General features: G+C 42.9%; 1 protein-coding gene across 3 annotated transcripts in view; it reads right to left on the reverse strand.

Annotated features, from left to right (window-relative positions):
- The window catches only part of CDCA7L (cell division cycle associated 7 like), a 41,385-nt gene that overhangs the window by 5,207 nt on the left and 12,491 nt on the right, over window positions 1-23,687 (reverse strand). The window contains exons 2-6 of one of the 3 annotated variants that reach the window (XM_039472732.2): window positions 11,639-11,779; window positions 6,520-6,654; window positions 3,116-3,490; window positions 1,076-1,147; window positions 796-966 (exon numbers count right to left, since the gene is read on the reverse strand). In XM_039472732.2, the coding sequence (XP_039328666.2) occupies window positions 796-966; window positions 1,076-1,147; window positions 3,116-3,490; window positions 6,520-6,654; window positions 11,639-11,779 (894 nt within the window). Of the gene's footprint in view, window positions 1-795; window positions 967-1,075; window positions 1,148-3,115; window positions 3,491-6,519; window positions 6,658-11,638; window positions 11,780-23,687 lie in introns of all 3 variants that reach the window. The other 2 variants (XM_039472731.2, XM_074379603.1) reach the window with 2 other exon arrangements.

The following is a 23,687-nucleotide window of genomic DNA, read 5'->3' on the forward strand; positions in this document are numbered from 1 at the left end:
TTCCCTGCAGCCATTTCATTTCCGTATTTACTGAGATTCTGCTACCTGCCAAGCTTCCTTCTCAGCAAGGCAATACAATCTTAGAGGAGAAACTCAAGGTTTTTGGTTCTTTGCTGTGAACTCTGAGGAGAGATGAACCACACTGAACAGCCAAACCCACAAATGGGTCCAAAGTTTTTCCCTCCAAACTGAAAGCGCTTGAAATGTCTAAGGCAGGCGTCCCCAAACTTTTTACACAGGGGGCCAGTTCACTGTCCCTCAGACTGTCGAGGGCCGCCACATACTGTGCTCCTCTCACTGACCACCAATGAAAGAGGTGTCCCTTCCCGAAGTGCGGCGGGGGGGGGGGGGGGGGGGGAGGGGGCGGATAAATGGCCTCAGGGGGCCGCATGCGGCTCGCGGGCTGTAGTTTGGGGACGCCTGGTCTAAGGCCTAAAACAGAAAAGCAAAGAGGAATCACTGTACTTTTCCACGAAGTGGAAACCACAAAGCTGACTGGAGCTGTGGACAGGCCTTTACTGCCTACCGCAGAGATCAAAGCAGCGTCCTAACAAATGGGCTGCTTTTCAGCTCAGCTTGGATAAAGGCTCTCTGTGACCGCCAGCTCAGACCAGCACTGCTTCTCCAAGTGTGCTCTCGGGAGCAACGGCATCACCGGGGACCAGATGGCAATGCGAGTTCTCAGCTGCTGCAGACCCGCCGGATCAGAACCAGCCCTGGGTGAGAGCAATGTGCATTCACGTCCGGAGCAACAGTGACTCAGACAAAACTAATCATCTATTCGTCAGAAAATACCCCACTAATTGTCTTCCTCCTTCGGAAACTGTAAAATTCTTCTGCAAATTTGGCGGCTGAGACGGTGAAGTTCTCTAGAGCAAACTTCTCAGGAGGCCGCGCACTCCGGGTCGGGTTCATGCGCCGTGTGATCTGTCCCTCTGAGAAGGCCCGCCTCACTGTTTTCTTCCTCTGAAATCAAGAGCACAGACAGAAGCAAATGGGGACTCTTGAACAAAAGCCATCTGGTGGCTGATCACCATGTATCAGTATGGGTATAATTATAAGGAGTTCTACTTACAGAAGCTGAGGTCGGGGTTCGTACCGGGAAGAAATCTGGCATTGAGTTCAATTCTGCCAATAACTGAGCAAGCTGAAGTTCAGAACAAAAGAAAGAATTTTACATAAGTAGTGCTCCAGGGCTAGGTCATCCAACACCTATCTCAAGTCTTCCATTCTGCTACAGTAAGAAACCTAACTTGAATAGGTTATGTAACCCACAACACTTACACTTTTAACCTCACATGTGAAGATTTTATCTCCAGACCTGTGATGCTGATGTCATCATTCATGTGAATGAACACTAGCCTATTCCTTACGGGTAAGGACAACACAACACTATGAAACAGTCCTGAATGAAACAGTCTGGATGCAGACCTGGAGCATGAAATTCCAAACCTGACCTGAAGGCTAATCCAAGGTGGTGTCAATTCGTTTTGTACATGTTAGTCTCAAGTTTCAGGATGTTCAAAAAAGAAGAAGCTCAACTAGATTATTTCAATGCTTATTTAGAGCTCCAAAACTCTGATTTTTTAAATAGGTTAATTTCTCATCAATAAAAGTAATTTACGAACATATTCCTAAATGGATAATAACATCAAATAAGAGGCATCAATATGCCAGATAATTTAATTAGGATTCATTTTAGTTTATACAATTATATGAGTGTCACTAAAAAAAAAAAAATTTTTAATTTTTTTTTTTTTTTTTTTTTTTTGAGGAGTCTTGCCCTGTCACCAGGCTGGAGTGCAGTGGATCTTGGATCACTACAACCTCTGCCTCCCGGGTTCCAGCGATTCTCCTGCCTCAGCCTCCCGAGTAGCTGGGACTACAGGTGTGCGCCAAGATGCCCAGCTAATTTTTGTATTTTTAGTAGAGACGGGGTTTCACCACGTTGGCCAGGATGCTCATCTCTTGACCTCGTGATCCACCTGCCTCGGCCTCACAAAGTGCTGGGATTACAGGCGTGAGCCACCGTGCCCAGCCAGCTCTTAAAGATGCAGATGGATACAGTCCTGAAAATTTCCCTTAGCTAAGTAAAAATGTTTCTTAGGATAAAATTAACCCAAAAGTAGGCATTCCATTTTTGTAAGTAATTTATATTAGACAGATAAATGTCATTTATATTAGACATATAAATGTCATTCTTTTTTAAAAAGGAAAAGATTTTAAAAAACACCAAAATGCTAAAAGCGTTAAGTGGTAGAACTATAAAAAAAATTCTGTCGATAAACAATTATGAAGCAAACAATGATTCTCTACAATGATCAGATTAACAGTAATTGATTACATACAGAAAAACCAAATATATATATATATATTTTTTTTTTTTTTGAGTCGGAGTTTTGCTCCTGTTACCCAGGCTGGAGTGCAATGGCGCGATCTCGGCTCACCGCAACCTCCGCCTCCTGGGTTCAGGCAATTCTCCTCTCTCAGCCTCCTTAGTAGCTAGGATTACAGGCACGCACAAAACCAAATATATTAACAAAGATTTCGCCTTGTTCTATTAATTGTTCTAATGAAGACATTTTAGAGTGAATTAACAGCGTTGAGGTCCTTTTAACTCCGAAACCTCTTCCATTCCTTGAGATGTCTTAGAACCAAGGCCAGTCATCACAGAAGAGTAGTTTCTAGGTGAAAAGCTACCTGCCCAATCTGCTCCTTGCAATTCCTCCACGGACTCAGTGATATCCCACTCCCCCTGCTTTACTCTGCTGGGAACAGGCCAATTGTTCAGCCCATCTCATCCCCACCACCACACTATACTCTCAGAACTGAGCGTGGTCAAGAGAAAGCAGCATTAGTTCGTGGCACGATGGAGGGGCTAAAAATTGTCCTAGGGAGTCTCTCTGTTCCCAAACCAGAGCTGATCATGTAAATAGTTGCTTTGGGTTCTGGAAAAGCAAAAGGATACACAAAAGGATACACAATACCCAGAGTATATTTTCCTGACAGATGCCAAAGCAACAGCAGTATCTATAGGAGCAAAGTGGTTCTGGGAGCCCAGCAACTGCTGCCAGAGCCTGGAGCCCACTCCCAGGGCGCCCCGCACGAGCCTCACCATGGCTTTGTTCTCCTTGATGTTCATGGTCCTTTTCAGCAGAGCATCCGAACTCTCCTGGCTCTCATCCCGAGAGTCGTCCTCAGACTCAGACGTAGAATCTTCCCTTTGCATCACCTGTCGACGGCCTTTCTTTCTTCCAAGAACTGCTCTTTTCTCATTCTGTAAGTGTGAGCTGGAAAACAGCTGCTCAGAAGAACTGTTTTTATCTGGTTTGTTGGCCAGCTTCTTAGTGGGGAACTGAAAGGCTACTCGAAGACCAATACTACCTCTTCGAGACCTGCTTCTTCTTGGGGTAGCCTTATCTTCTTCATCTTCCTCTTCCTCGCTCACCAAAGATACTTTGCCATCATCACTCAAATCTGACTCCACGAGCTAATAAAATAAAAGCAAGAAAAAGCACAAAGACACCGTTTTAGACCCACAAAAAAAACATGCATTTAAAACAACTTTGGTAGTGTATGAGAAATGAAAAGCTTCCCTTTCATATTTTGAGTTCCCTCTGAATTTCTTTTAAATGTGCAAGACATTGGTTGATGAATAAAATCAAAGAACAGGCAATCTACTACTGAACTATGGACCATAAAACCCATGACAGAACTGGATCCATTTGGAGCATCAGGCTGTAAGCAAAATATAGACAGGGTGGGTTCCTCCACCATGGGAAGACCAAGGATCACCAGCAAGAGGAGAGATAGTCACAGAAAAGGGTATACACGACAGATGTGATCTGCAGACAAGCAATGGTGCTAAGGGGAAAAAGTGCTGACTGGTCTCCTCAAATAGCAGGAACCAGACTTCCAAGTAAGAGGGCAAGAGATCTGACTGCACCTCAGGGCAGTGACCCAGGACAGGCTGATGACCTGCCACTGGGTCCTCAGTCAAGGGGCACCCTTCCTTTCTCTGGAACCCTCAGAGCCATGGGGTGAAATCAAGTCAGAAAGCTCTACAGGTTGTAGCAACACAGCACTTGGTCAACTCAAGAAATCCTCCCCCTACGTTTTCAAGTTCCACATGGTATAGGTCTCCAGCACTCAAACACTGCTCCGCTTTACAAGTTAGAACTTAGTATGGAAGGCAGTAACAGGGTCACAACACCTAAGTGACATGTGATGAGACTCTTAGCAGTGGTATGTGAGATTCAGGACATCTTCTGGGCATCTTTCCGTGACCACTTAAGGAACCGCTATCTGGGAATTCCAAAAATCTACCGAGAACATGGAGTGGCAGCAGGAGGGACTCAGGACTCAGTTCAGGGACTCCACTTCCTCGCCAGTGACCACCATCACCCCCCCCACCAAATTCTAGCTGGACTAGAGTTAGAAATAAGACAGAGGAAGAAAGAAAATGCAGATGACTGCCAACCCTGGTATAGCCACACCAAGCCTAGGGAGAAATAAAACTGTACGGCACTGATTTTTCTATTTTTTTAATACCCTGACCTTTCCACATTACTTTCCACATTAGTAGCTTCAGAATTCAAAATAGTGTAGTGCAAAGGAACTCAATTTTAGGGGACACTGTCAGGGAAGAACTTCTGTTTTGATCCATTTCTCTTCCATCCGTATCATCATCAGGCGCCTCTCTACCACAGACAGACGTGGAACCGCTCACTACAGAGGCCTGGAGGAAGGGAAGAACAAACTGTCCACAGCAGCCCAGAATCAGACCTGAGAGTAAAGCACAGTCTAGCACGTGGATGTGGCTATGTCACATCCGGCCCACAGATCCCTGGAAACCAAGGTGACAGCAATATCCCATTTAGCAAGAGAGAGGGTCTCTCCAGTTCCCACAAGGGTGGGCAGGAGGTTGGGCTGGGAGGCAACCATGGTTTTCTTCTCACTGGCTTCTAAAATAAAATCTGCAGGGGCCTGTGCTGAACCGTACACCGTCTCATGATCTATGTAACACATCGCAGTCCACAGACATGGGGCGGGTGGGAAGGAAGACTTCGAGGGAAATTCACTTTCTCTCACTAGAAACACAAATGCTTCAAAGAACCCAACATCACCTCACTGAACAACAGAAGACAAAGTCAGTCGCTAAGACATGATGCCCATTAGGGGTTTAGAAGGATCTTAGTATCTTGCTGGCAAGCAACTGAGGACTTTCTGGCCGGAACTGATGACCCGCCACACAAACAGCTTCTGCAAAGAGAGCCAGAGGAGAGCTGGGGCCTCCAGGCTAGCACAGCTCTACATTGCTATTCATGGCAAAAAGTCACCATCAAACCAAGCAGCCTACCACGAGGGCTTTTATACTCTTAAGTCCTCTCCCAGGACAGCTGAGGGACAAGGCCAGCCTAGGAGTCACGGCTTGTTTATACCTCTACCTAGGCTCTGTGCCAAAAGTTAGTCCTAAGCAGTTTCTGGCTGTGAAGAAGCTTAAACCCCAAGTTCCATCTTCATACTGAAGAAGAAAACAGCATGGTTGGTTGGTTTTGTTTTGTTTTGTTTTGTTTTGTTTTTGGCATAAATGTATGCTATTTTTAGTTAGCGTTAAGTGTTCTTTACTTAAATCCAAAGGCTGTGCCTTAAAGTTACCTTAAGATTCAAACACAGCTGGGCAGTCAACTAGCCTAACTGTGCAGAATAACATGAAGAGATCAACTAATAAGTCTGCTCACAGGAAGTGCTGAGAGTAGACTTCCCTCCAGAATCCAGGTAGGTCATCTTTAACGCTAAAAAAGCATAACAAATCCAAATCCACAGTGCACGGGGAACACCAAAATTGTACCACAGCCAAATTTTTGCCACACTGACTTCAAACCAAAAACGATCACTTCACACACCGTAAGAATCTCAAGAAAACTCTGAGATAAATTACTTTAATTTTTTTTTTTTGAGAGGGAGTCTCACTCTGTCACGCAGGCTGGAGTGCAGTGGTGTACTCTCAGCTCACTGCAACCTCCACCTCCCAGGTTCAAGCGATTCTCCTGCCTCAGCCTCCCGAGTAGCTGGGACTACAGGTACTCACCACCAGGTCCAGCTAATTTTTGTATTTTGAGTACAGACACGGTTTCACCATATTGGTCAATCTCGTCTTGAACTCCTGACCTCAGATGATCAACCAACCTTGGCCCCCTAAAGTGCTGAAATTACAGCCACCGTGCATGGCTCCTTTTGAGAAGGACGATAAAGGATGCCTGGGACACATCCCCAAACCCCACAGCAACAAGGGGAAGATTCTCTTAAGAGGATAATGGACTGGTGGACCAGGGATTAGCCTTCTAGGAGCGTGGTTTTTTTTTTTTTTTTAGGTTATGTTAATTAGCTTGAAAGATAAATATGTAAGAAAAAGTAGTATCTTTTTACTCGTGAAGTGACTTCTTACAAGTGGAACTCTAATGCAGAAAACAGGATGACAAACATCACCACCCACATCCCTTCCGTTTTAATTATTACCATTACTTCTGGGTTAGTCTTTCCATTCAGATCACTCTGTGTAAATCCTGCAAAATCCTCAGTCTCTGAGTCAGTGTCCTCTATAAAAATTCTTCTTAGCTCTTCCGTGAAGTATTTGGAATGAAAGCGCATATCCTGCTAAATTAAACACACACATACATCAGAGGCGGAAAGTGGAATAGAGGTTACCAGGGAAGGGGAGAATGGGGAGCTACTGAACAGGTGCAGAGTTTCTGATGCAGATGATGAAAATCTTCTGAGATGGATGGTCAACACTGTCAATGTAATTAATGCCACTGAACAGTACACTCAAAAACAGCTGAAATGGTATATATTTCATGTTATGCATACTTTACCACAATTAAAAAAAAAAAAAAAAGAAAACACTGGCTGGGTATAGTAGCTCATGCCTATAATCTCAGCACTTCGGGAGACCAAGGCAGGCAGATCACTTGAGCTCAGGAGTTCAAGACCAGCCTGAGCAACATAGTGAGACCTCGTCTCTGCAAAAAATACAAAAATTAGCTGGGTCTGGTGGCGTGTACCTGTAGTCCCCAGCTACTCAGGAGGCTAAGGTGGGAGGATTACCCACACCTGGGAGGTCGAGGCTACAGTGAGCGGAGATCACACCGTTGTACTCCAGCCTGGGTTGCAGCCGAGATCACACCACTGTCACTCCAGGCTGGGTGACAGACACCCTGTCTCAAACCCATATACATACATGTATATTTTATATACATACACGTTTTCTAAAGCTTACAAAATTCAGACCTACAAATCAGACAGTTTTTAAAAATCAGCATGGGTGTAGTCTCAATCAGCTTCTAACGTGACTGGTAAGTGCTCATGGAATTCAGCTTCTCCTGCCAGAGCTGGCACCCAGAAACGTCTGCTTTCCCACAGAACCAAAACACATGGAAAGAAGACATGAGGAGAAAACCTGGCTCCCTCCCACATGCTGGCTTCCCTTTCCAACAGCCTTTCAAAAGCCAGAGTCTCCTCCAAGTGGGTGAGCATGCCTCCCGTTCACCAAGAGCGAGTTTCCCTGTAGGAAAAGGCTGAGTCCTCTCCCAGCCCTCACTACCCATGACCAGAGAGCCTAGACTTGCTCCATGACCAGACACGCCTGATGGAAAGCTCACCCAAGGTCACCCCCAGAGAACTTCTCTTCTGCATGAGGTGAGAGGTGAGCAACCGTGGCAAGGTGTCAAGTGAGCAGAAGGAAAGATGCAATGTGACTCTAAGAAAAGGCATTTTCTAATAATGACTTTTTCTTTCTTTTGAAATAGTGCAAAGAAGGAAACCCAGCTCTCTTAACAGTATGCTTGAAAAAAAAAAAAAACAACTGTAGGCCAACGGGAGACCTGCGAGACCAGCCTCCTGCCAGGCTGCCACGCCTCATCGGGGCTCGAGTCTGTCCCAGCTTCCTTTGCCATCTCTTCCCCGCCATCCCTGATAGAGCAATGACCCCTCTTAACACCACACTTGGCTGAGAATCTGTATCTCCCCCGCCGCCTTTCCTCGACTGTAATTATACACTTCTTCAAGCTCATATATCTCTGGAGAAAAACAGACATAATGGACAAGTAGAAAAACTTACAGGGGGCAAACAGAAAGAAATGTCTCCATCTAGCATTCTGTACACTTAAAAATGTCTCCTATGAATTATTATGGGTAATTGGAGTGAGTCTGCTCAGAGCTAAATTACTTTGTTCCTTTGTTGATAGCTGTAATGCAGCTGCTTGAAGAAGAAAAATTGCACACACAAAAGCGAAGTTTCTTTAAAGTGAAATTCAAATCGTATTTAAGGGAGACCAGAGTTAGCATACGCATGCTGTGTGCAAGTTCACACAGCTTCTGTTGGCTAAATGGATCTTGTGCGTGTGGGGTCAGGGTAGGGAAGTAGCAGGCCAGGGCTTGATTATTAAGGAAGAATGGTATACAGCTGCTGCTAAGGAAACCCAACACGCACCTGAAGCCTCTCAGTGCAGGAAACATCTGGCTCACAGAGCCTTAGGCAGCCCATGCAGGCTGATTTGGAGGCGTATTTCTGTGTGTAAATTTTCATCAACTACTTAAAGCCCCTGCCTAGGCCCTGAAGAGAACAGACCAAGCCTTGAAGCAGTGAGTTCCCGTCTTCCATTTTTTTTCTGGTTCTTTCGGTCCTGTGTGCTGGCCTCACAGGGCAATAGGCAGCCTGGGAGATGATGGTCAGTCCTGATAGAGAAAAACAACTTACTGTTGTCATGAACTGAGGCCTATGCTTTAGTTTCTTTACTCCAAAGTGTGTAAACACTGTTTTTCACATGGGTCTATAGGACATCAATCTCCACTCAACACTGTTCCACTGCATTCTTAGTTACAAACCCTTGCACTGCTAGTTGCTTTCTGGCACTGGTTGATTCTCCTTCAAAATCAATTCTGGGCATTATGCTAGGGGCCTTGGTCATCTACCCTGATCAGGACCATCAGCAAATAACGCATCAGAGGAAAAGCTAACCTAGGTGGATAACCTTTTTATTTTGAAGCCCATGTGACAAGAAGAAACAGACTGGAGAGCAATGGCCTGTTGAATCAAACAAGCAGACAAGCACCCCATTTCAACTGCGCCCTGCAAACAAACCCCGCCCCGTGCTCACTGTATACAGTCAGGTGGAGCCTGAAACGAGAGGAAAGGGATGATACATGAGGACAAAAAGTCAGAGCCAGGGACGCTAGAAAGCACCATTCAAGTAGGAGTCTCCGCTTCTTCAAAGAGTTTATAGTCTAAGAGGGAGGCAGACCGGTCCACAAATAATCCTGGTGAGGGTCAGTGCTCTAAGGGATACTCAAGTAATACAGCACACGGAGGAAAGAAAACCCAGTTAGACTTCATGGAAGAAGTAGCGTAACTGGATGTGAGCCAGGGTAGAGGCTAGAAAAATGGTGAGAGCAGACAGGCAGGAAGAACAGCATGGACCAGTGGGCAGAAAGGGCAGAACAGTGGATAATGAGAATGTCAATGCAGTTCCTGTGCCCTGCAGCACAGCAGGTAGGAAAGAGGCCCCGCGGGGTAAGAGGCTGCGAAGTGGCGGCCCTGGATTTGGAACATCCCAGCTTGCTACTTCCCAGATGTGGGGCCCTGGGCAAGTCATTTCACCTTCCCGAACGTCAGTTTCAGCACTTGCAAAATGGGGATAGTAACACCACCGGCAGCTTCCTGGGACGTCCGTGGATTAAATGTAGTATCTGTATGAAAAGCAGTTGGCATACTTTCCTCCCTGGCGAGGACAGACCTGACTTCAAAAGCAGTCGTCATAGCAGCAGAAGCAGCTGTTCTGTTTCTTAAAGCCCGGTGCCTGCCAGGCTCTGTGGTTGGCACTTTAGACATGTTCTGCCCTGCTCAAATGCTCCTCAAGGTGGATCCGGCAGGCTCTACTCTCCCCACTGCCTGACTGTGATCAGATAGAGGGCTGGGCAATCTCTGAGTCAGGGAGGAGCCGACCGGAGCTCAGTCCTAGAACAGATCCTAGCAGGAAGGGATGAGCATTCAGGCAAGAGCTACAAGGGCTTCCGCAGCTGCAGAAGGAAGGGAAGGACAAACAGGAGGAACACAGCAGAAGTTTCATCAACTCCCGGACGAACGCTGGGGAAATGGAAGAGGGGAAGGAGGGTCGAGAACAACAAAAGATGGAGATCAAGATGGGGAAAGGGGGAAGCCAGAAAGACAACCAAGGGAAAGAAAAGTGAGTTTCAGATCTCCCTTAGCAACCAGTCCAACTGGTAGTCAGAAACCACCGGGGGCTGAAGAGAGAAGACAAGCTCCACAAAATACAGTACCAGCTCAAAGCGAGACAACAGACAAGATGGCTAAGTAAGAAGATTGAAGACAAAACCTCAGGGAACATCTGCATTTAGGGACAGGAAAAATAAGCGACATTACCAAAGAGCAGGCTAGGTGCAGTGGCTCATGCCTGTAATCCCAGCACTTTGGGAGGCCGAGGCAGGCAGATCACCTGAGGTCAGGAGTTCGAGATCAGCCTACAACATGGTGAAACCCCGTCTCTACTAAAAAAAAAAATGCAAAAACTAGCCGGGTGTGTTGGCACCTGTAATCCCAGCTACTCAGGAGGCTGGGGCAGGAAGAATTGCTTGAACCTGGGAGGCGGAAGTTGCAGTGAGCTAAGATCATGCCACTGCACTCCAGCCTGGGCGACAGAGCAAGACTCCATCTCAGAAAGAAAGAAAAAAGAGCAAAAGGTGTGTAACAGAGAGGAAGTAATCCACAGGTTAGAAGGACGTGGCTAGTAGGATCAAGTGCTGTGGAGATGTTAAATGAGACTCAGATGGCAGAGACCAGGGAGCCCCTGGTGATCTTGGAAAGCACAGCTCCCACCCAGGCCAGAACTTAAAATGTCCTGCATAAAGCGGGTACTTCACTTACATATAATTCACTGCTTCCCTTCCTGTACTTGCCAGGTAGAAGCAAGGTGGGCTTAATTTGCTGCCTTTTTGGAGAAGCCATGGTCACGGGAGAATGAAGACTTCTGAGTGCCGCAATCAACTCAGAAGAAAATGCCACTGAAGGGTAGAGATTCTGATTGGCCATTCTACTACTAGCACACAATGTGAACCTCCAGGAATCTACTTCTCAGAAAACTGTAACTTGTGCGTGCTGGAGATCAAAGTCATTAACGCAAGAATAAGGCTCTCCCCAGCAATTCCAAGAGTGGCGTGCCAACAGAATGGCACCACAGGACCACAGAGGTGCAATTATCTCCCAGTAACCACACGATCCCCCATGGCTTGCCGCAGCCTCGCCTCTGTGGGAAGACTCTGAACACAGCGTCGCTGCAGGTTACAGGCCCAAGGCAGCCAAGAAAATGCACTTGATCATGTGAGGTCCCTTTATTTTTTTTTAAAAATCCCTGAATTATGGTACAGAAAAGGATTAACACAGCAAAGAGAACTAGGTTGTTTCATCAGTTTTTTTAAAACAGGAAGGCATAACATTTCTAAAATAAAATGCTAGACAATGAACTGCTATCACCAATCTCACACTATGTTCAGATAAAAGAACATCCCAACCAAGATTCAGGCTTCCAGATGAACACATCTGCTTGGAAGGAAGCATCCATACCTGTTTCCCTGACTCCAGTGAGTCAAAACTATCGCAGCTCTCCTCTGACGAGAGGGTTTCCATGGGAACATCGTCTCGGAAGCCCACGAACTCTTCATCATCACTGGGGGCGTTAAAGATATCAGCCACTTCTTTAGGGATCTGTTTTGGATTCAAAAGAGGCAGGATTAAACCAGGGGTTCTTGGTAATCACTTAGGGACATTTTCTGGAGGGCAGCAGAGATCTCACCACTTCATCTAACTGCCATGGTTGCCCAGAAGTCCCCAGTAACCCTGAGTAAAACACGCTTCAGCTAAGACCTCATGGCAAAATAAGGGGTGTGTAGAGGGGGAGACAAAACTTAAAATTCTAGACATACACCCTCTTTTACAGAGAATGTTAAAACCAGAGAGAGAAGACATTTTTGATCTCCTGACCAAAAAAAAATTTTTTTTCTGAGAACCAATGATCTTTTTTTTTCTCCCACAGCGGATGCATCTTTAAATGTCATCTACATAAAATGGTTGCCATAAAATATGATTAAGCTCTTTTCTTAATGTTCACCTACATTATTTATTTTTCTCTTCTTTGTCATACGGTGACTCAGAAAGTAGAAAGTTCATGCAGTGAAATAAGTAGCTTTCCTTCTCTTCAATATTTAAGTCAACTTAAGTAGTTGGAAATGAATTCCAAGAAAATCTAACTGCCATTAGGGGGACGACTGACCCCAGAGGGGACACAGTCAGCACAGTTAATCCACAAATATGTAGCTGCTGGAGTTCATTTTTTAAGTTGACTATTTTCTCCCAAATCTTTGTTTTCAAAAAGTTCAAACACACAGAAAGGTGAAAAAAATAGTACAAACACCTGTCAATTCATTATCTAGAGCCACTATTTGTCACTGCATTTGCCTTCTTTCTCTTTTTCATCGAGTATTAAGTTGAACCATGGGCATGTGATGATCTTTGGCTGTTTTTAACCTAGGAAAACAGCATTTAATAGGAGCCAGCCTCATTCATATATATCCACACACTGATGTAATTTGCAGACACTTTATTGATTGGCCCTAATGTAATTCAGCATGTATCTCCCAAGGATGAGGACATTCTCCCACAGCACCCACAGAACCAATGTTAATTATGTTTGGTGCAGCAAACATAATTAACATTAATTTAACAGTATGAGTTACTGTAATTCTACATTTTAATATCTGCAACTGTTCCCAAAATGTCTTTTATAACTTTTTGGAAACAGTAACAGCCACACAAGCAAGGTTTTGTATTGCATTTGATTGTTTTTTATGACATTGTTTTTTGCTGTTTTCCACGACACTGACTTTTTCTTAGACTACGACAACTGCCTTGTAGAATGTCATGTATTCTGAGCTTATCTGAGTGATTCCTCATGATTAGATTCAGGTTACATATTTTTGGCACCAATTCTACATATGTGACATGTACTTCTCAATGCACTGCATAAGCGGGCACAAAATGTCAAGCTATTCCACTATTAATTAGTAACTTTAAGATATTTTTCGTTGTAGAAACTTCCAAAGATATTTCAAAAGTAGATGGGATATTTTAATGAGCACACATTGATCCTCCCAGTAATTATCTGCCCATGGCTAACTATGCTTCCCCTGTATCCCAACCCAACCCCTCTTCTTCCAAATTCTTGTGAAACAACCATAGACACAGTACCATGTCACTCTGCAGCATCATCAAATGCGCAGTCTGTGTTCACAGTTCTTCTGCCTCATTTTTTAAAAGCTTAGTTTATCTGCATCATGATCCAAATAAAAGTCACACACTGATCAACATGCCTCATAAATCTCTTCTCATCGCTCCTTTATCTTTTTTTTCTCTTGCAGTTTATTTTCGAAGAAACTGGGTAATTTGACTGTGGAGTTTGCCCAAGTCCGAAGTGTGTGTGTGTGTGTGTGTGTGTGTGTGTGTGTGTGTGTGTGTTTGCAGCCCAAGGTGGTGTTTAACAGGCTCATTTGGGTTTTCTATAATTTGGGAGTTGAATCTGGAGGCTCACTTCTAGTTTGCTAGCTTTTGCCAAGACTACTTAAGGGTTCGAAGTTCTTCCTTTGGAAAGCCTGTAAAGTCTGGCTGTCTCTTTTTTTAGCAGTGCTGCTGCTTGGTCAACAAGTTAAGGTGGAATCAGCCTGAATTCTTCTTCGCTTTTAAAACAAAAAAAAAAAGGACACACTTTCTCCCTCGTTACTAATAAGGAATATGCAGAGTGATACTTGAGATTCTGTGAATATCCTTCTCCGTAATAACATCTCACTCAACAGTTTGAACACCCATTGACAATTTTTTTTAAATTTTGTATTTTAATAAAGACAGCGTCTGTGTTACCCAGGCTGGTCTCAAATTCCCAGGCTGGTCTCAAATTCCTTGCCTCAAGTGATCCTCTCACTTCAGCCTCCCAATGTGCTGGGATGACAGGCGTGAGCCAGTGCACCCCTGAATCAATGACTATGTGAAGGGGCTGCAAAACACAAAGTTTCAAATTCTCTCTCTCCTTTATAAAGTAGCTGGCATTCTTGTATAACACAGTGTTTCTTTCACTCTCCCCCTTTTCTTCTACCATGTATATCCCATGGACTTTTTTAACATTATTATTCAATGTGTTAAAATCCATACTGTCATACTTCTTTCTGACTGTCCCAAATTTGGTCATTGGGAGCTCCTTTAAGTCATCTTCTGTCCTTCTGACATGGCACTAGGGGTCTTTCAACACCTGCTTTCTACACAACAAGCATGGCCAGCTAACCGTGCGCATTTCCTGTCCCAGACTTCAAATCGGCCATTGCTCCAAGGAGCCCTGGAACCTTTCTTGGAAATGGCATCCAAAAACCAAGTTCGGAGAACACGGTGTACCTCTTTGTTAATGAAGCATCATTGCTTGTAGGCTCTTTGGACAGAGCAAGGATATTGTAAATACGTAAATCACAAGTTGATGGTGACACTGTGAATTCAAATCCAACATGGATGCTTCTTCCTCTGCTCCCTCATCCCACATTAGCATCGCCGTTCCACCACCAAGGAAAACCCTCGATTCCCAACATTTTTAATATACTTATCCATGTGGTGCTTTATCTACAATAAACACAAAATAGTGCCAAAGTGACACCACCGACAACAAACAGTGCGTTCAAGATTTCTGTGCAGTTCTTTCGGGCCTTGAATAGAGTCCCACTGCACATGAGATCTTTTCCTTCAGCTGACCAGATGTTCATTGCACTTGGATATGCAAAAATGCTTTACATGTACTTTTTCATCATGCGGTATATTAACAAGATGTCCTTAACAGTCGAGATTTAATGATTTTTACTGTTTCATCAAAACATTCCTATGTGAAACTGACATTTTAAATTGAGTGCATGGAGGTGAATAATGCAATGACTGCTACTATAGTTTGCTGCTACCACCTGGATTCCTGCTAAAGGTGAGAAGTTTTTTCCACTTTGGCTTTTACGTAATCAGTGCAAACATCAACACAGCAAACAGGGCAAATAATGTCTCAGTATTATGATGACAATACATTCGCCCTCATGGACCCGTGAAAGGATCTCAGAGTCCTCCCTCTCACACTTTGACCACTGTGCTGGCATACACAGAGTTGTGTATTCAAAAGCTACTTAGCTCCTTGGAATTCTCTGTTTAGGTGTGTTGACTTAATTTTGCATTTAGTCAGGTTCATTTCCTGATTAAAAATAATTAGAAAATAATGGTTCAATCAAAGGAATTGTAACATAAATACAGAGATGGAATACTCCAAGTTCAATGATGCTAACGGGTTAATACAAACACTTTCCCACCACCTAATAAAATCATCTCAAGTTATGAACAGAAATTATAACAGAAGTGGAGCTCCACTGACATATTTTTTGCCAGCCACATGCCAGGGCAGCACTAGCAAAGCCTAACTCTGACATCATTCTTGGGAAAAATACTGAAACTTTTCTCAAGGAGGTATGTTTAACAACATTTGCCACCTTATCTTGTCAAAGACACCTTTTGCTGTTTAGCACTCAGAACTCAGAACTAATATGCAAGGAAAACACCCAGACTAGAGAAACAGACAATATTTAATGAAAGTAAGCCTATGTTGTAGTTACATGACAGCCACTGAGTTCGGTCCCTGCAGAGGCACTGAGATGGGCTATTGTGTCAGTTTCAGTCTTTCTCTTTTTGACTTCTCACCATTCCACAAAAATCAAAAAGCCCTGCTGGCCCAGAAGCTTCTTTAAACATAAATGGTTTAAAGGAGGAGGAACACCCCATTCATGACATCTAAGGAATGGAGAGGGTCGGTGATAGGAATAAAGTGCTTCCAGCAGCAACTGCATTAGTCCTTGTGCTATTGTGTTCAGCCCACCACTGCTGCGAGCCTGTGTCCGCCTCACTAATTCCTCCTATATCTTTGACTTCTGCATCTCCTCCAGAGGTACGATTAAGGGCCTGTAATTACTGATTAGGAACAAAAGGAAAGAGCACACTTTCAAAAAACACGGTGCATTCTTGGGGCATGCCGGGTTCTGATCCTTGCTGAACTTCAAAAGGTGTTAAAAGAAGAGCTTCAGATAGTCACAAGCTTCCAAATTTGGCAAACATGCAAACACACACACACACGCACATCACAATTCTGTACAATATACAGGTGTCATCAATGTAACGAACTGATTTGTTTAACAGATGCAACAAAGGCAGCAAAATTTGTGTGAGAAGGACCTAATGGAAAGGATACACAGGGACACTGTTCTAGCGAATGACCAGTTCCAAAGAATAGCAATACTTGAGGCCCAAGGATCTGTCATTTCCCTGTTCCATTCAGCAGTGATCCACTGGGTAGCTGCACAGTCTAGACAAAATGCAACAGATTTTTTTTTTTCAAAGTTTATGTTCCATTCTATTCCAATAATGCCCATCCCAAGACTCACCAAAAAGATAACTAGCAAGTAACTGAAAACAACACAAATACAAAATTTCTCAATCACCGGATGGTATTTACATTAGTTCTTCTAATGTAAATTAGAACTTCCACAAAATTAGGATAACTACAATCTAGCAAACCAAAAATCCCATCTGAAAGTGAAAAGACTATTCATAATACTTTTTAAAAATCAACAACTTTATGCTACTCCTTTCATGTACAGTGTCTCCCTACTCTGCCTTTCTTGGAATTAACAGTATGAGTATCATCAAAAGCCATGTGGGGGACCAGGATTCAATTCCCTGGGAACACAGGTACTAGAAGGGAATCCCCAGGTACCTAACATAGGGCCCAGCCTATAGCAGGTGATCAGTCAACCCCGCTGAAAGCATTTACATGCATCTGACTTTGTAGTCATTTTTCTAAGAAAGGCATACTTTACTAGGAAAGTACTAAGTCACAAAGGTACACTCTGTGGCATTCCTACATGAGGGGAATTAAGAATTCTCACCCAGAATCCTAGGACATCCATCTACAAAGCAGTCATATTCCCAGCTCCTCTTTTGGAAAGGACTGCAGGTTTCCCTAATAAGCCATACAAATTATCTGAGAACTTTTATATTTTGCAAACTCAACAGGCTTTGGGCCCAAGCAGGTGGGCAACAGGGCAGGAAGTCAGCTGTAGGATAATATGAGATGGTGCTGACTGGCAGGCAGAACACACATATCCAGGAAGGGAGGCCACTACTCCACTCCAGCTAATCACTGCCTTGCTGGAGCAGGGGTCTAGTGTGCCTGACCTCCAACATTGCCAGAGAACCTAGGAATTTGAATCTGGCTAAGAAACATCCCATCTACAGGCTGGATCTGAAACTTGTTCAGGAAACACGCACAGTGGAACTCATGGGGCTTTGTGGAACACCAAGGAAAAGTGTAAATGCCAGAATTCCAAATACTACCAATAGCGTTAATATATCTACTAGTGCCCAGTAGTAATAGTAGAGGGCACCAAAGGGATAAGAATATTAAGGAAAACTAAACATATCCTTTCCCTTGTTCATGGCAGCATCATTCACAAGAGCCAAAAGGTGGAAGCAATCCAAGTATCCCATCAATGGATAAAAGGATAAACAAAATGTAACACATACTTATCAATGATTATCATTCAACGTTAAAAAGGAAGGAAATTATGACACATGGCACAACATGGGTGTTATGCTGAAGACGTTATGCTGAATGATAATAAGCCAGTCTCCAAAAACCAAGAACTGCATGATTCTACTTCTAACAGGTACCCAGAATGGTTGAATTCTTGGAGACAGAAAAGCAGAATGGTGGTTGCCAGGTGCTGAGGCGAGGGAAAAACATGGGGTCTTTGAAGGATACAGAGTTTCAGGTTTGCAAGATAAAAAGAGTTCTGGAATTTAAATATGCTTAACACTACTAAAGCATACTTTTAAAAATGACTAAGATGGTACATTTTATGCAATATGAATCTTAGCACAATCTTTAAAAATTCAACCAAAAAAAGGACTAATTAAGAAAGACAATTAGGCCGGGCACCATGGCTCACACCTGTAATCCAAGCCCTTTGGGAAACCGAGGCAGGCAGTTCACCTGAGGTCAGGAGTTCAAGACTAGCCTGACCATCATGGAGAGGCCTGTCTCTACTAACAATACAAAATTAGCTGGGTGTGGTGCTGCATGCCTGGTATCCCAGCACTCTGGGAGGCCAAGGCAGGAAGAACCCTTGGGCCAGGAGTTTGAGACTAGCTTAGGCAACATGGTGAGACCCCATCTCTACCAAAAAAAGACACAAAAATTAACCGGGTGTGGTGGTGTGGGCTTTAGTCCCAATTACTTGAGAGGCTAAAATGGAAGGATCAGGTGAGCCCAAGAGTTAAGACGCTGCATGCAGTGAGATAACCTCACCTCTACACTGCAGTCAGGGTCTCAGCAAGACCCTGTCTCTGAAAGAAAAAAAAAAAAAATTAAAAACCAGGGTGGAGGGGAATTTTTCCTTCCTTAAGTGAATGAAATCTTCCAAAATGACAGAATAAGTCCAGACCTTAGCCTGGTTTTAAAGCTACCATCACCTTAGGAGTATGTGGCTTGAGAACCCAACACTCTCACACCTAAGGAAGGTTCACATACATTACGCAGGTGCCAAGGCTTCAGCTTTAGAATCTGACAAACCAGGTGTCTGCGCCTGTAAGCCCAGAAGTTAACTGACAGTCTGGAGGGCAGAGCTGTTTGCCGAACCACGTTTGGCTGAAAGCCAGCTTTGTTCTATGCCAGCTAAGCCATCCTAATAAAAATACACCCTGCTGAGTTGCTGCTGGCTTCTCATTGAGTAGGTGCCTTTCAGGCATACAAAAGCAGTGCTTTGGAGGTCTCCGTATCATTTTGAACTTTGTTGGCCTGAGTCTCCATAAAATTCAACTTAAAAAACTAATAAGCTTTAAAAAGCTCGTCAAACTGTCAGGTGGCTTTCAGTCAAGTATTTACCTTTGAAAATAGTTTAATGTGAAGTATTGTTAATTTAAAACTTTATATTGTGAAATTATAATTTTTTTTAATTAAAGCGTTTCCATATCTCAATGATATGTAAATTCATCCTTCCTGGATTAAAAAAAATAATAATACTACCTCCAAACCAGAAGGAACACACTTACCAGTATTAGCTTTTGAAGAAAATGAAAGTAAGATTCACTTTTAAGGCCAACCGATACAAGGGCTGATTTTTATATACTCCAAGAATATTCAGTGTGTATTTCACCCAGAAACAACCTCCATTTTAAGATTTAAAAAGCAGACAAAAGATACTGATGCACACTACTGCATTTTCCTTATTAAGTGTTTTGAAAGGGATTTTGATGGCAATGACAGCAGAATGTGCAGGGTGTACTATCTTGCATCTTGTGAAAGGAGATCTTCTAAGAGGAAAGCATTCCTTCCTCTTTACCACACCACGAAGGGTGACAGTTCTGTGTTAACTTTCTTTTGCAAAATCATTTCTTTAAATCTTTCACAATTAAATTGGTTGGCCCATAAGAAAAGTACATACCAAGAACCAATTACACGAACTCAAAATGGATCACAAACTTGAATTAAAAACTATAAAGCTTTTAGAAGAGAAAATCTTTGTGACTTTAAGTTAGGCAAAGAATTCTTGAGACACAACACCAGAAGAGCAATACAGATCTTTAAAATGCATAGAGAGTCAAAATTAAGAACTTCTGCTCTCCAGAAAAAACTGTTAAGACAATGAAAAGAAAAGCCACAGACTGGGAGAAAATATCGGCAAATGGAATCTCTGATTTGCATCCAGAAAACATAAAAAACTCTCAAAACTCAATAAAAAGAAAACAAATCTGCTGGGCAGGGTGGCTCACACTTGTATTCCCAACACTTTGAGAGGCCGAGGAGGGCAGATCACAAGGTCAGGAGTTCAAGACCAGCCTGGCCAACACAGTGAAACCCTGTCTCTAGTAAAAACACAAAAATTAGCCAGGCATAGTGGTGCGTGCCTGTAATCTCAACTACTCGTGAAGTTGAGGCAGGAGACTCGCTTGAACTCGGGAGGTACAGGTGGAAGTGGACCGAGATCACACCACCACACTTTAGCCTGGGCAACAGAGCTAGACTCTGTCTCAAAAAACAAAAAAAGAAAACAAACCAATCAGATGATCAAAGAATTAAATGGTAAACAAGCACAAAGGAGAATTTAATTAACACACACATGCATCTGACCTCTAAATGGGAAGGACTTTCACCATCCATGTAAAGGAGACTGAAATACAAAAGTGTATTACTGACCATATAATAATTTAAAGCTTCTTACTTAAAAGAAGAAAACATAGTAACAAAAACAAAAACAACAAAGGTAGGGCAAAGGATATGATAAGAAGATGATAAATTATTAAAATTGCTTAAAACCTCATACAAAATGAAATATATACCAAGATCACACAGACAAAATAGCAAAAATAAAAAGAAAACTCATTGAATAGACAAAACAAAAGAGGCTAAAAACATTTTAAAACTCCTCAGCCTACCCAGTAATGAAAAGAATGCAAAATAAAACAAGTATGCTTTTCATCTAGCTATTTAGCAACATTTTGCCTCTGTTTTTAAGGGCATGCTAAATGACGTGGAAGGTGTGAGGAGACAAACACTCTGCTTTAGAACTGGTTTGAGGACACTAGACCCAGTTTCAGAAAATAAACATCATCATATACATCGAAAATAGGGCAGTAAATTTTTTAAAAACTATATACAGTGCAATTTCAAGACTGCTAGGAAAATGTGATTAAACTCGGGGTGAAGGAGTATGTGAATTACCATTAGCAGTTAAGAAAATCATAAAATCAAAGATTATCAGGCCAATTATGGTGGCTCATGCCTATAATCCCAGTGCTGTGGGAGACCAAGGCAGGATGATTACTTGAGCCCAGGAGTTCAATAGCCTGGGCAACAAAGCAAGATTCCATCACTACAAAACATAAAAAAATTAGCCAGGCATAGTGGCATGTGCCTGTAGTCCCAGCTACTTGGGATGCTGAGGAGGGAGGATTAATTGAGCCCAGGAGTTCAAGGCTGCAGTGAGTTATGATCCTACTACTGTAACAGAGGAAGACCCTATCTCAAACAATTAAAAAAAAAAAAAAAAAGATTGTCAGATTGTGATAGGATCTCATTCATCAGTTTGTGCATCTCTCTTCATATAATGGAGTGATAGCCAGGCACAGAGGTGCACACCTGTAGTCCCAGTTACTTAAATGGCCTAGGCAGGATAGCTTGAGCCCAGGAGTTCAAGTTCGGTCTGCATAACAAAGCAAGACCCTATCTCTATAAAAAAGAAAAACAAAATAAAATTAGGGCAACCACACTTAGACTTACTCAAAGGCATGTAGCTTGTTAATGTCTTTACAAAAAAAAATTTCCAAACATCTAAATAGGAAAACAATCTGTTTTTCTATAACTACATATTAATTAGTATTCAGCATTTAATCAAAAAATACAAACTCAAGTTAACACCAAGAGCACAAGCAACAAGAGGAAAATAATACATTGCAATTCATCAAAATTAAAAACTGTTGTGCATAAGGACATCATGAAAGTGAAAAGAAAATCCACAGAATGGGAGAAACACCTGCAAATCATGTATCTGATAATGATCTACAATCTAGAATATATAAAGATTTCTGGCCGGGCGCGGTGGTTCAAGCCTGTAATCCCAGCACTTTGGGAGGCCGAGGTGGGTGGATCACGAGGTCCAGAGATCGAGACCATCCTGGTCAACATGGTGAAACCCCACCTCTACTAAAAAAAAAAATACAAAAAATTAACTGGGCATGGTGGTACGTGCCTGTAATCCCAGCTACTCAGGAGGCTGAGGCAGGAGAATTGCTTGAACCCAGGAGGCGGAGGTTGCGGTGAGCCGAGATCGCGCCATTGCACTCCAGCCTGGGTAACAAGAGCGAAACTCCATCTCAAAAAAAAAAAAAAAAGAAGATTTCTTACAACTCAAGAAAAAGGCAAACAACCAATCAAAAATTAGGTGAAGAACTTGAATAGCCCTTTCTCCAAGGAAGATAAACAAATGACAAGTACATAAAACTACATACATCAGTGGTCATTAAGGAAATGAAAATCAAAAATAGGCAATACTGGCCAGATACAGTGGCTCATGCCTGTAATCCAAGCATTTTGGGAGGCTGAGACATGAAGATCATTTAAGCCCACTTCTAGAACAGGCTGGGCAATGGTAGCAAAACCCCATCTCTTAAAAAAAAAAAAATTAAAAAATTAGCAGGGCATGATGGCATATGCCTGTAGTCCCTGCTACTTGAGAGTCTGAGGCAAAAGGATCTCTTGAGCCTGGGAGTTCGAGGCTACAGTGAGCTGTGATCAAGGTACTGCACTCTATCCTGAGTGACAGCGCAAGACCCTGGCTCATAACTACTACTAATAAGAAGACATTGAATAGAAGCCAATGGGGGAACTGAAAAAAGCCACACACAGGTAAAGGTAAGACAGCATGTTCCGAAAAGATCTATGATGACCTTAAGTTTTCAGGCTCAGAACATGCCTAGCCAATCTTTTAAAGATTTCCATAGCACAGAGTCATTCTCTAAAGACTGGAAGAGGTGGCCACTTTCTCAAATATCCAATTTTCAACAAAACAGCAAAGTTATATAAAGAAGAAAAACCTGGCCTATTCGAAGAAACAAAATATATTAGCAGAAACTTTCCCAGAGGAAGTCAATGGACTTATTAGAAAAGACAAGTATCCTAAACATGCTGAAAGAACAAAAGGCACAAAGAATTAACATCCACCAAGAACACGAGCAAAATGAGTCTATAAACAAAGAGAAGAGAAGAAGAAACCCAACAGAATTATCGAGCTGAAAAAAATAGAATGACAAGTTGAAAACTTTACTAGAGTGGTTTAAAAACAGATTTTAGGAGGTAGGCAAATCAGCAAATTTGAAGATAAGGAGAAAAGAATTGAAAAGGAGAAAAAGCTAAAAAGAATATAGAAGAGTGAAAAGAGCCTAAAATACTTATTTAGGCAGACCAATGTAGGAATGACGGGAGATTCAGAAGAAAAACGGAGAGAAAAATAGAGAAAGATTATTTCATAAAACAGTGGCTTGAAAATTTCCCAAACTGGCTGAAAGGCATGAATATATACATCCAAGAACCTCAATGAATTCCAAGTAGGATAAGTTGGAAGAGATCCTTAAAAAGACACCATACAGGCCGGGCGCGGTGGCTCACGCCTGTAATCCCAGCACTTTGGGAGGCCGAGGCGGGTGGATCACGAGGTCAAGAGATCGAGACCATCCTGGTCAACATGGTGAAACCCCGTCTCTACTAAATATACAAAAAATTAGCTGGGCATGGTGGTGCGTGCCTGTAATCCCAGCTACTCAGGAGGCTGAGGCAGGAGAATTGCCTGAACCCAGGAGGCGGAGGTTGCGGTGAGCCGAGATCGCGCCATTGCACTCCAGCCTGGGTAACAAGAGCGAAACTCCGTCTCAAAAAAAAAAAAAAAAAAAAAAAAAAGACACCATACAATCAAATGTTAAAAGCCCAAAGACAAAGAATCTTGAA

Source organism: Saimiri boliviensis, chromosome 10 (genome assembly GCF_048565385.1).
Source record: "Saimiri boliviensis isolate mSaiBol1 chromosome 10, mSaiBol1.pri, whole genome shotgun sequence".
NCBI classification, from domain to species: domain Eukaryota; kingdom Metazoa; phylum Chordata; class Mammalia; order Primates; family Cebidae; genus Saimiri; species Saimiri boliviensis.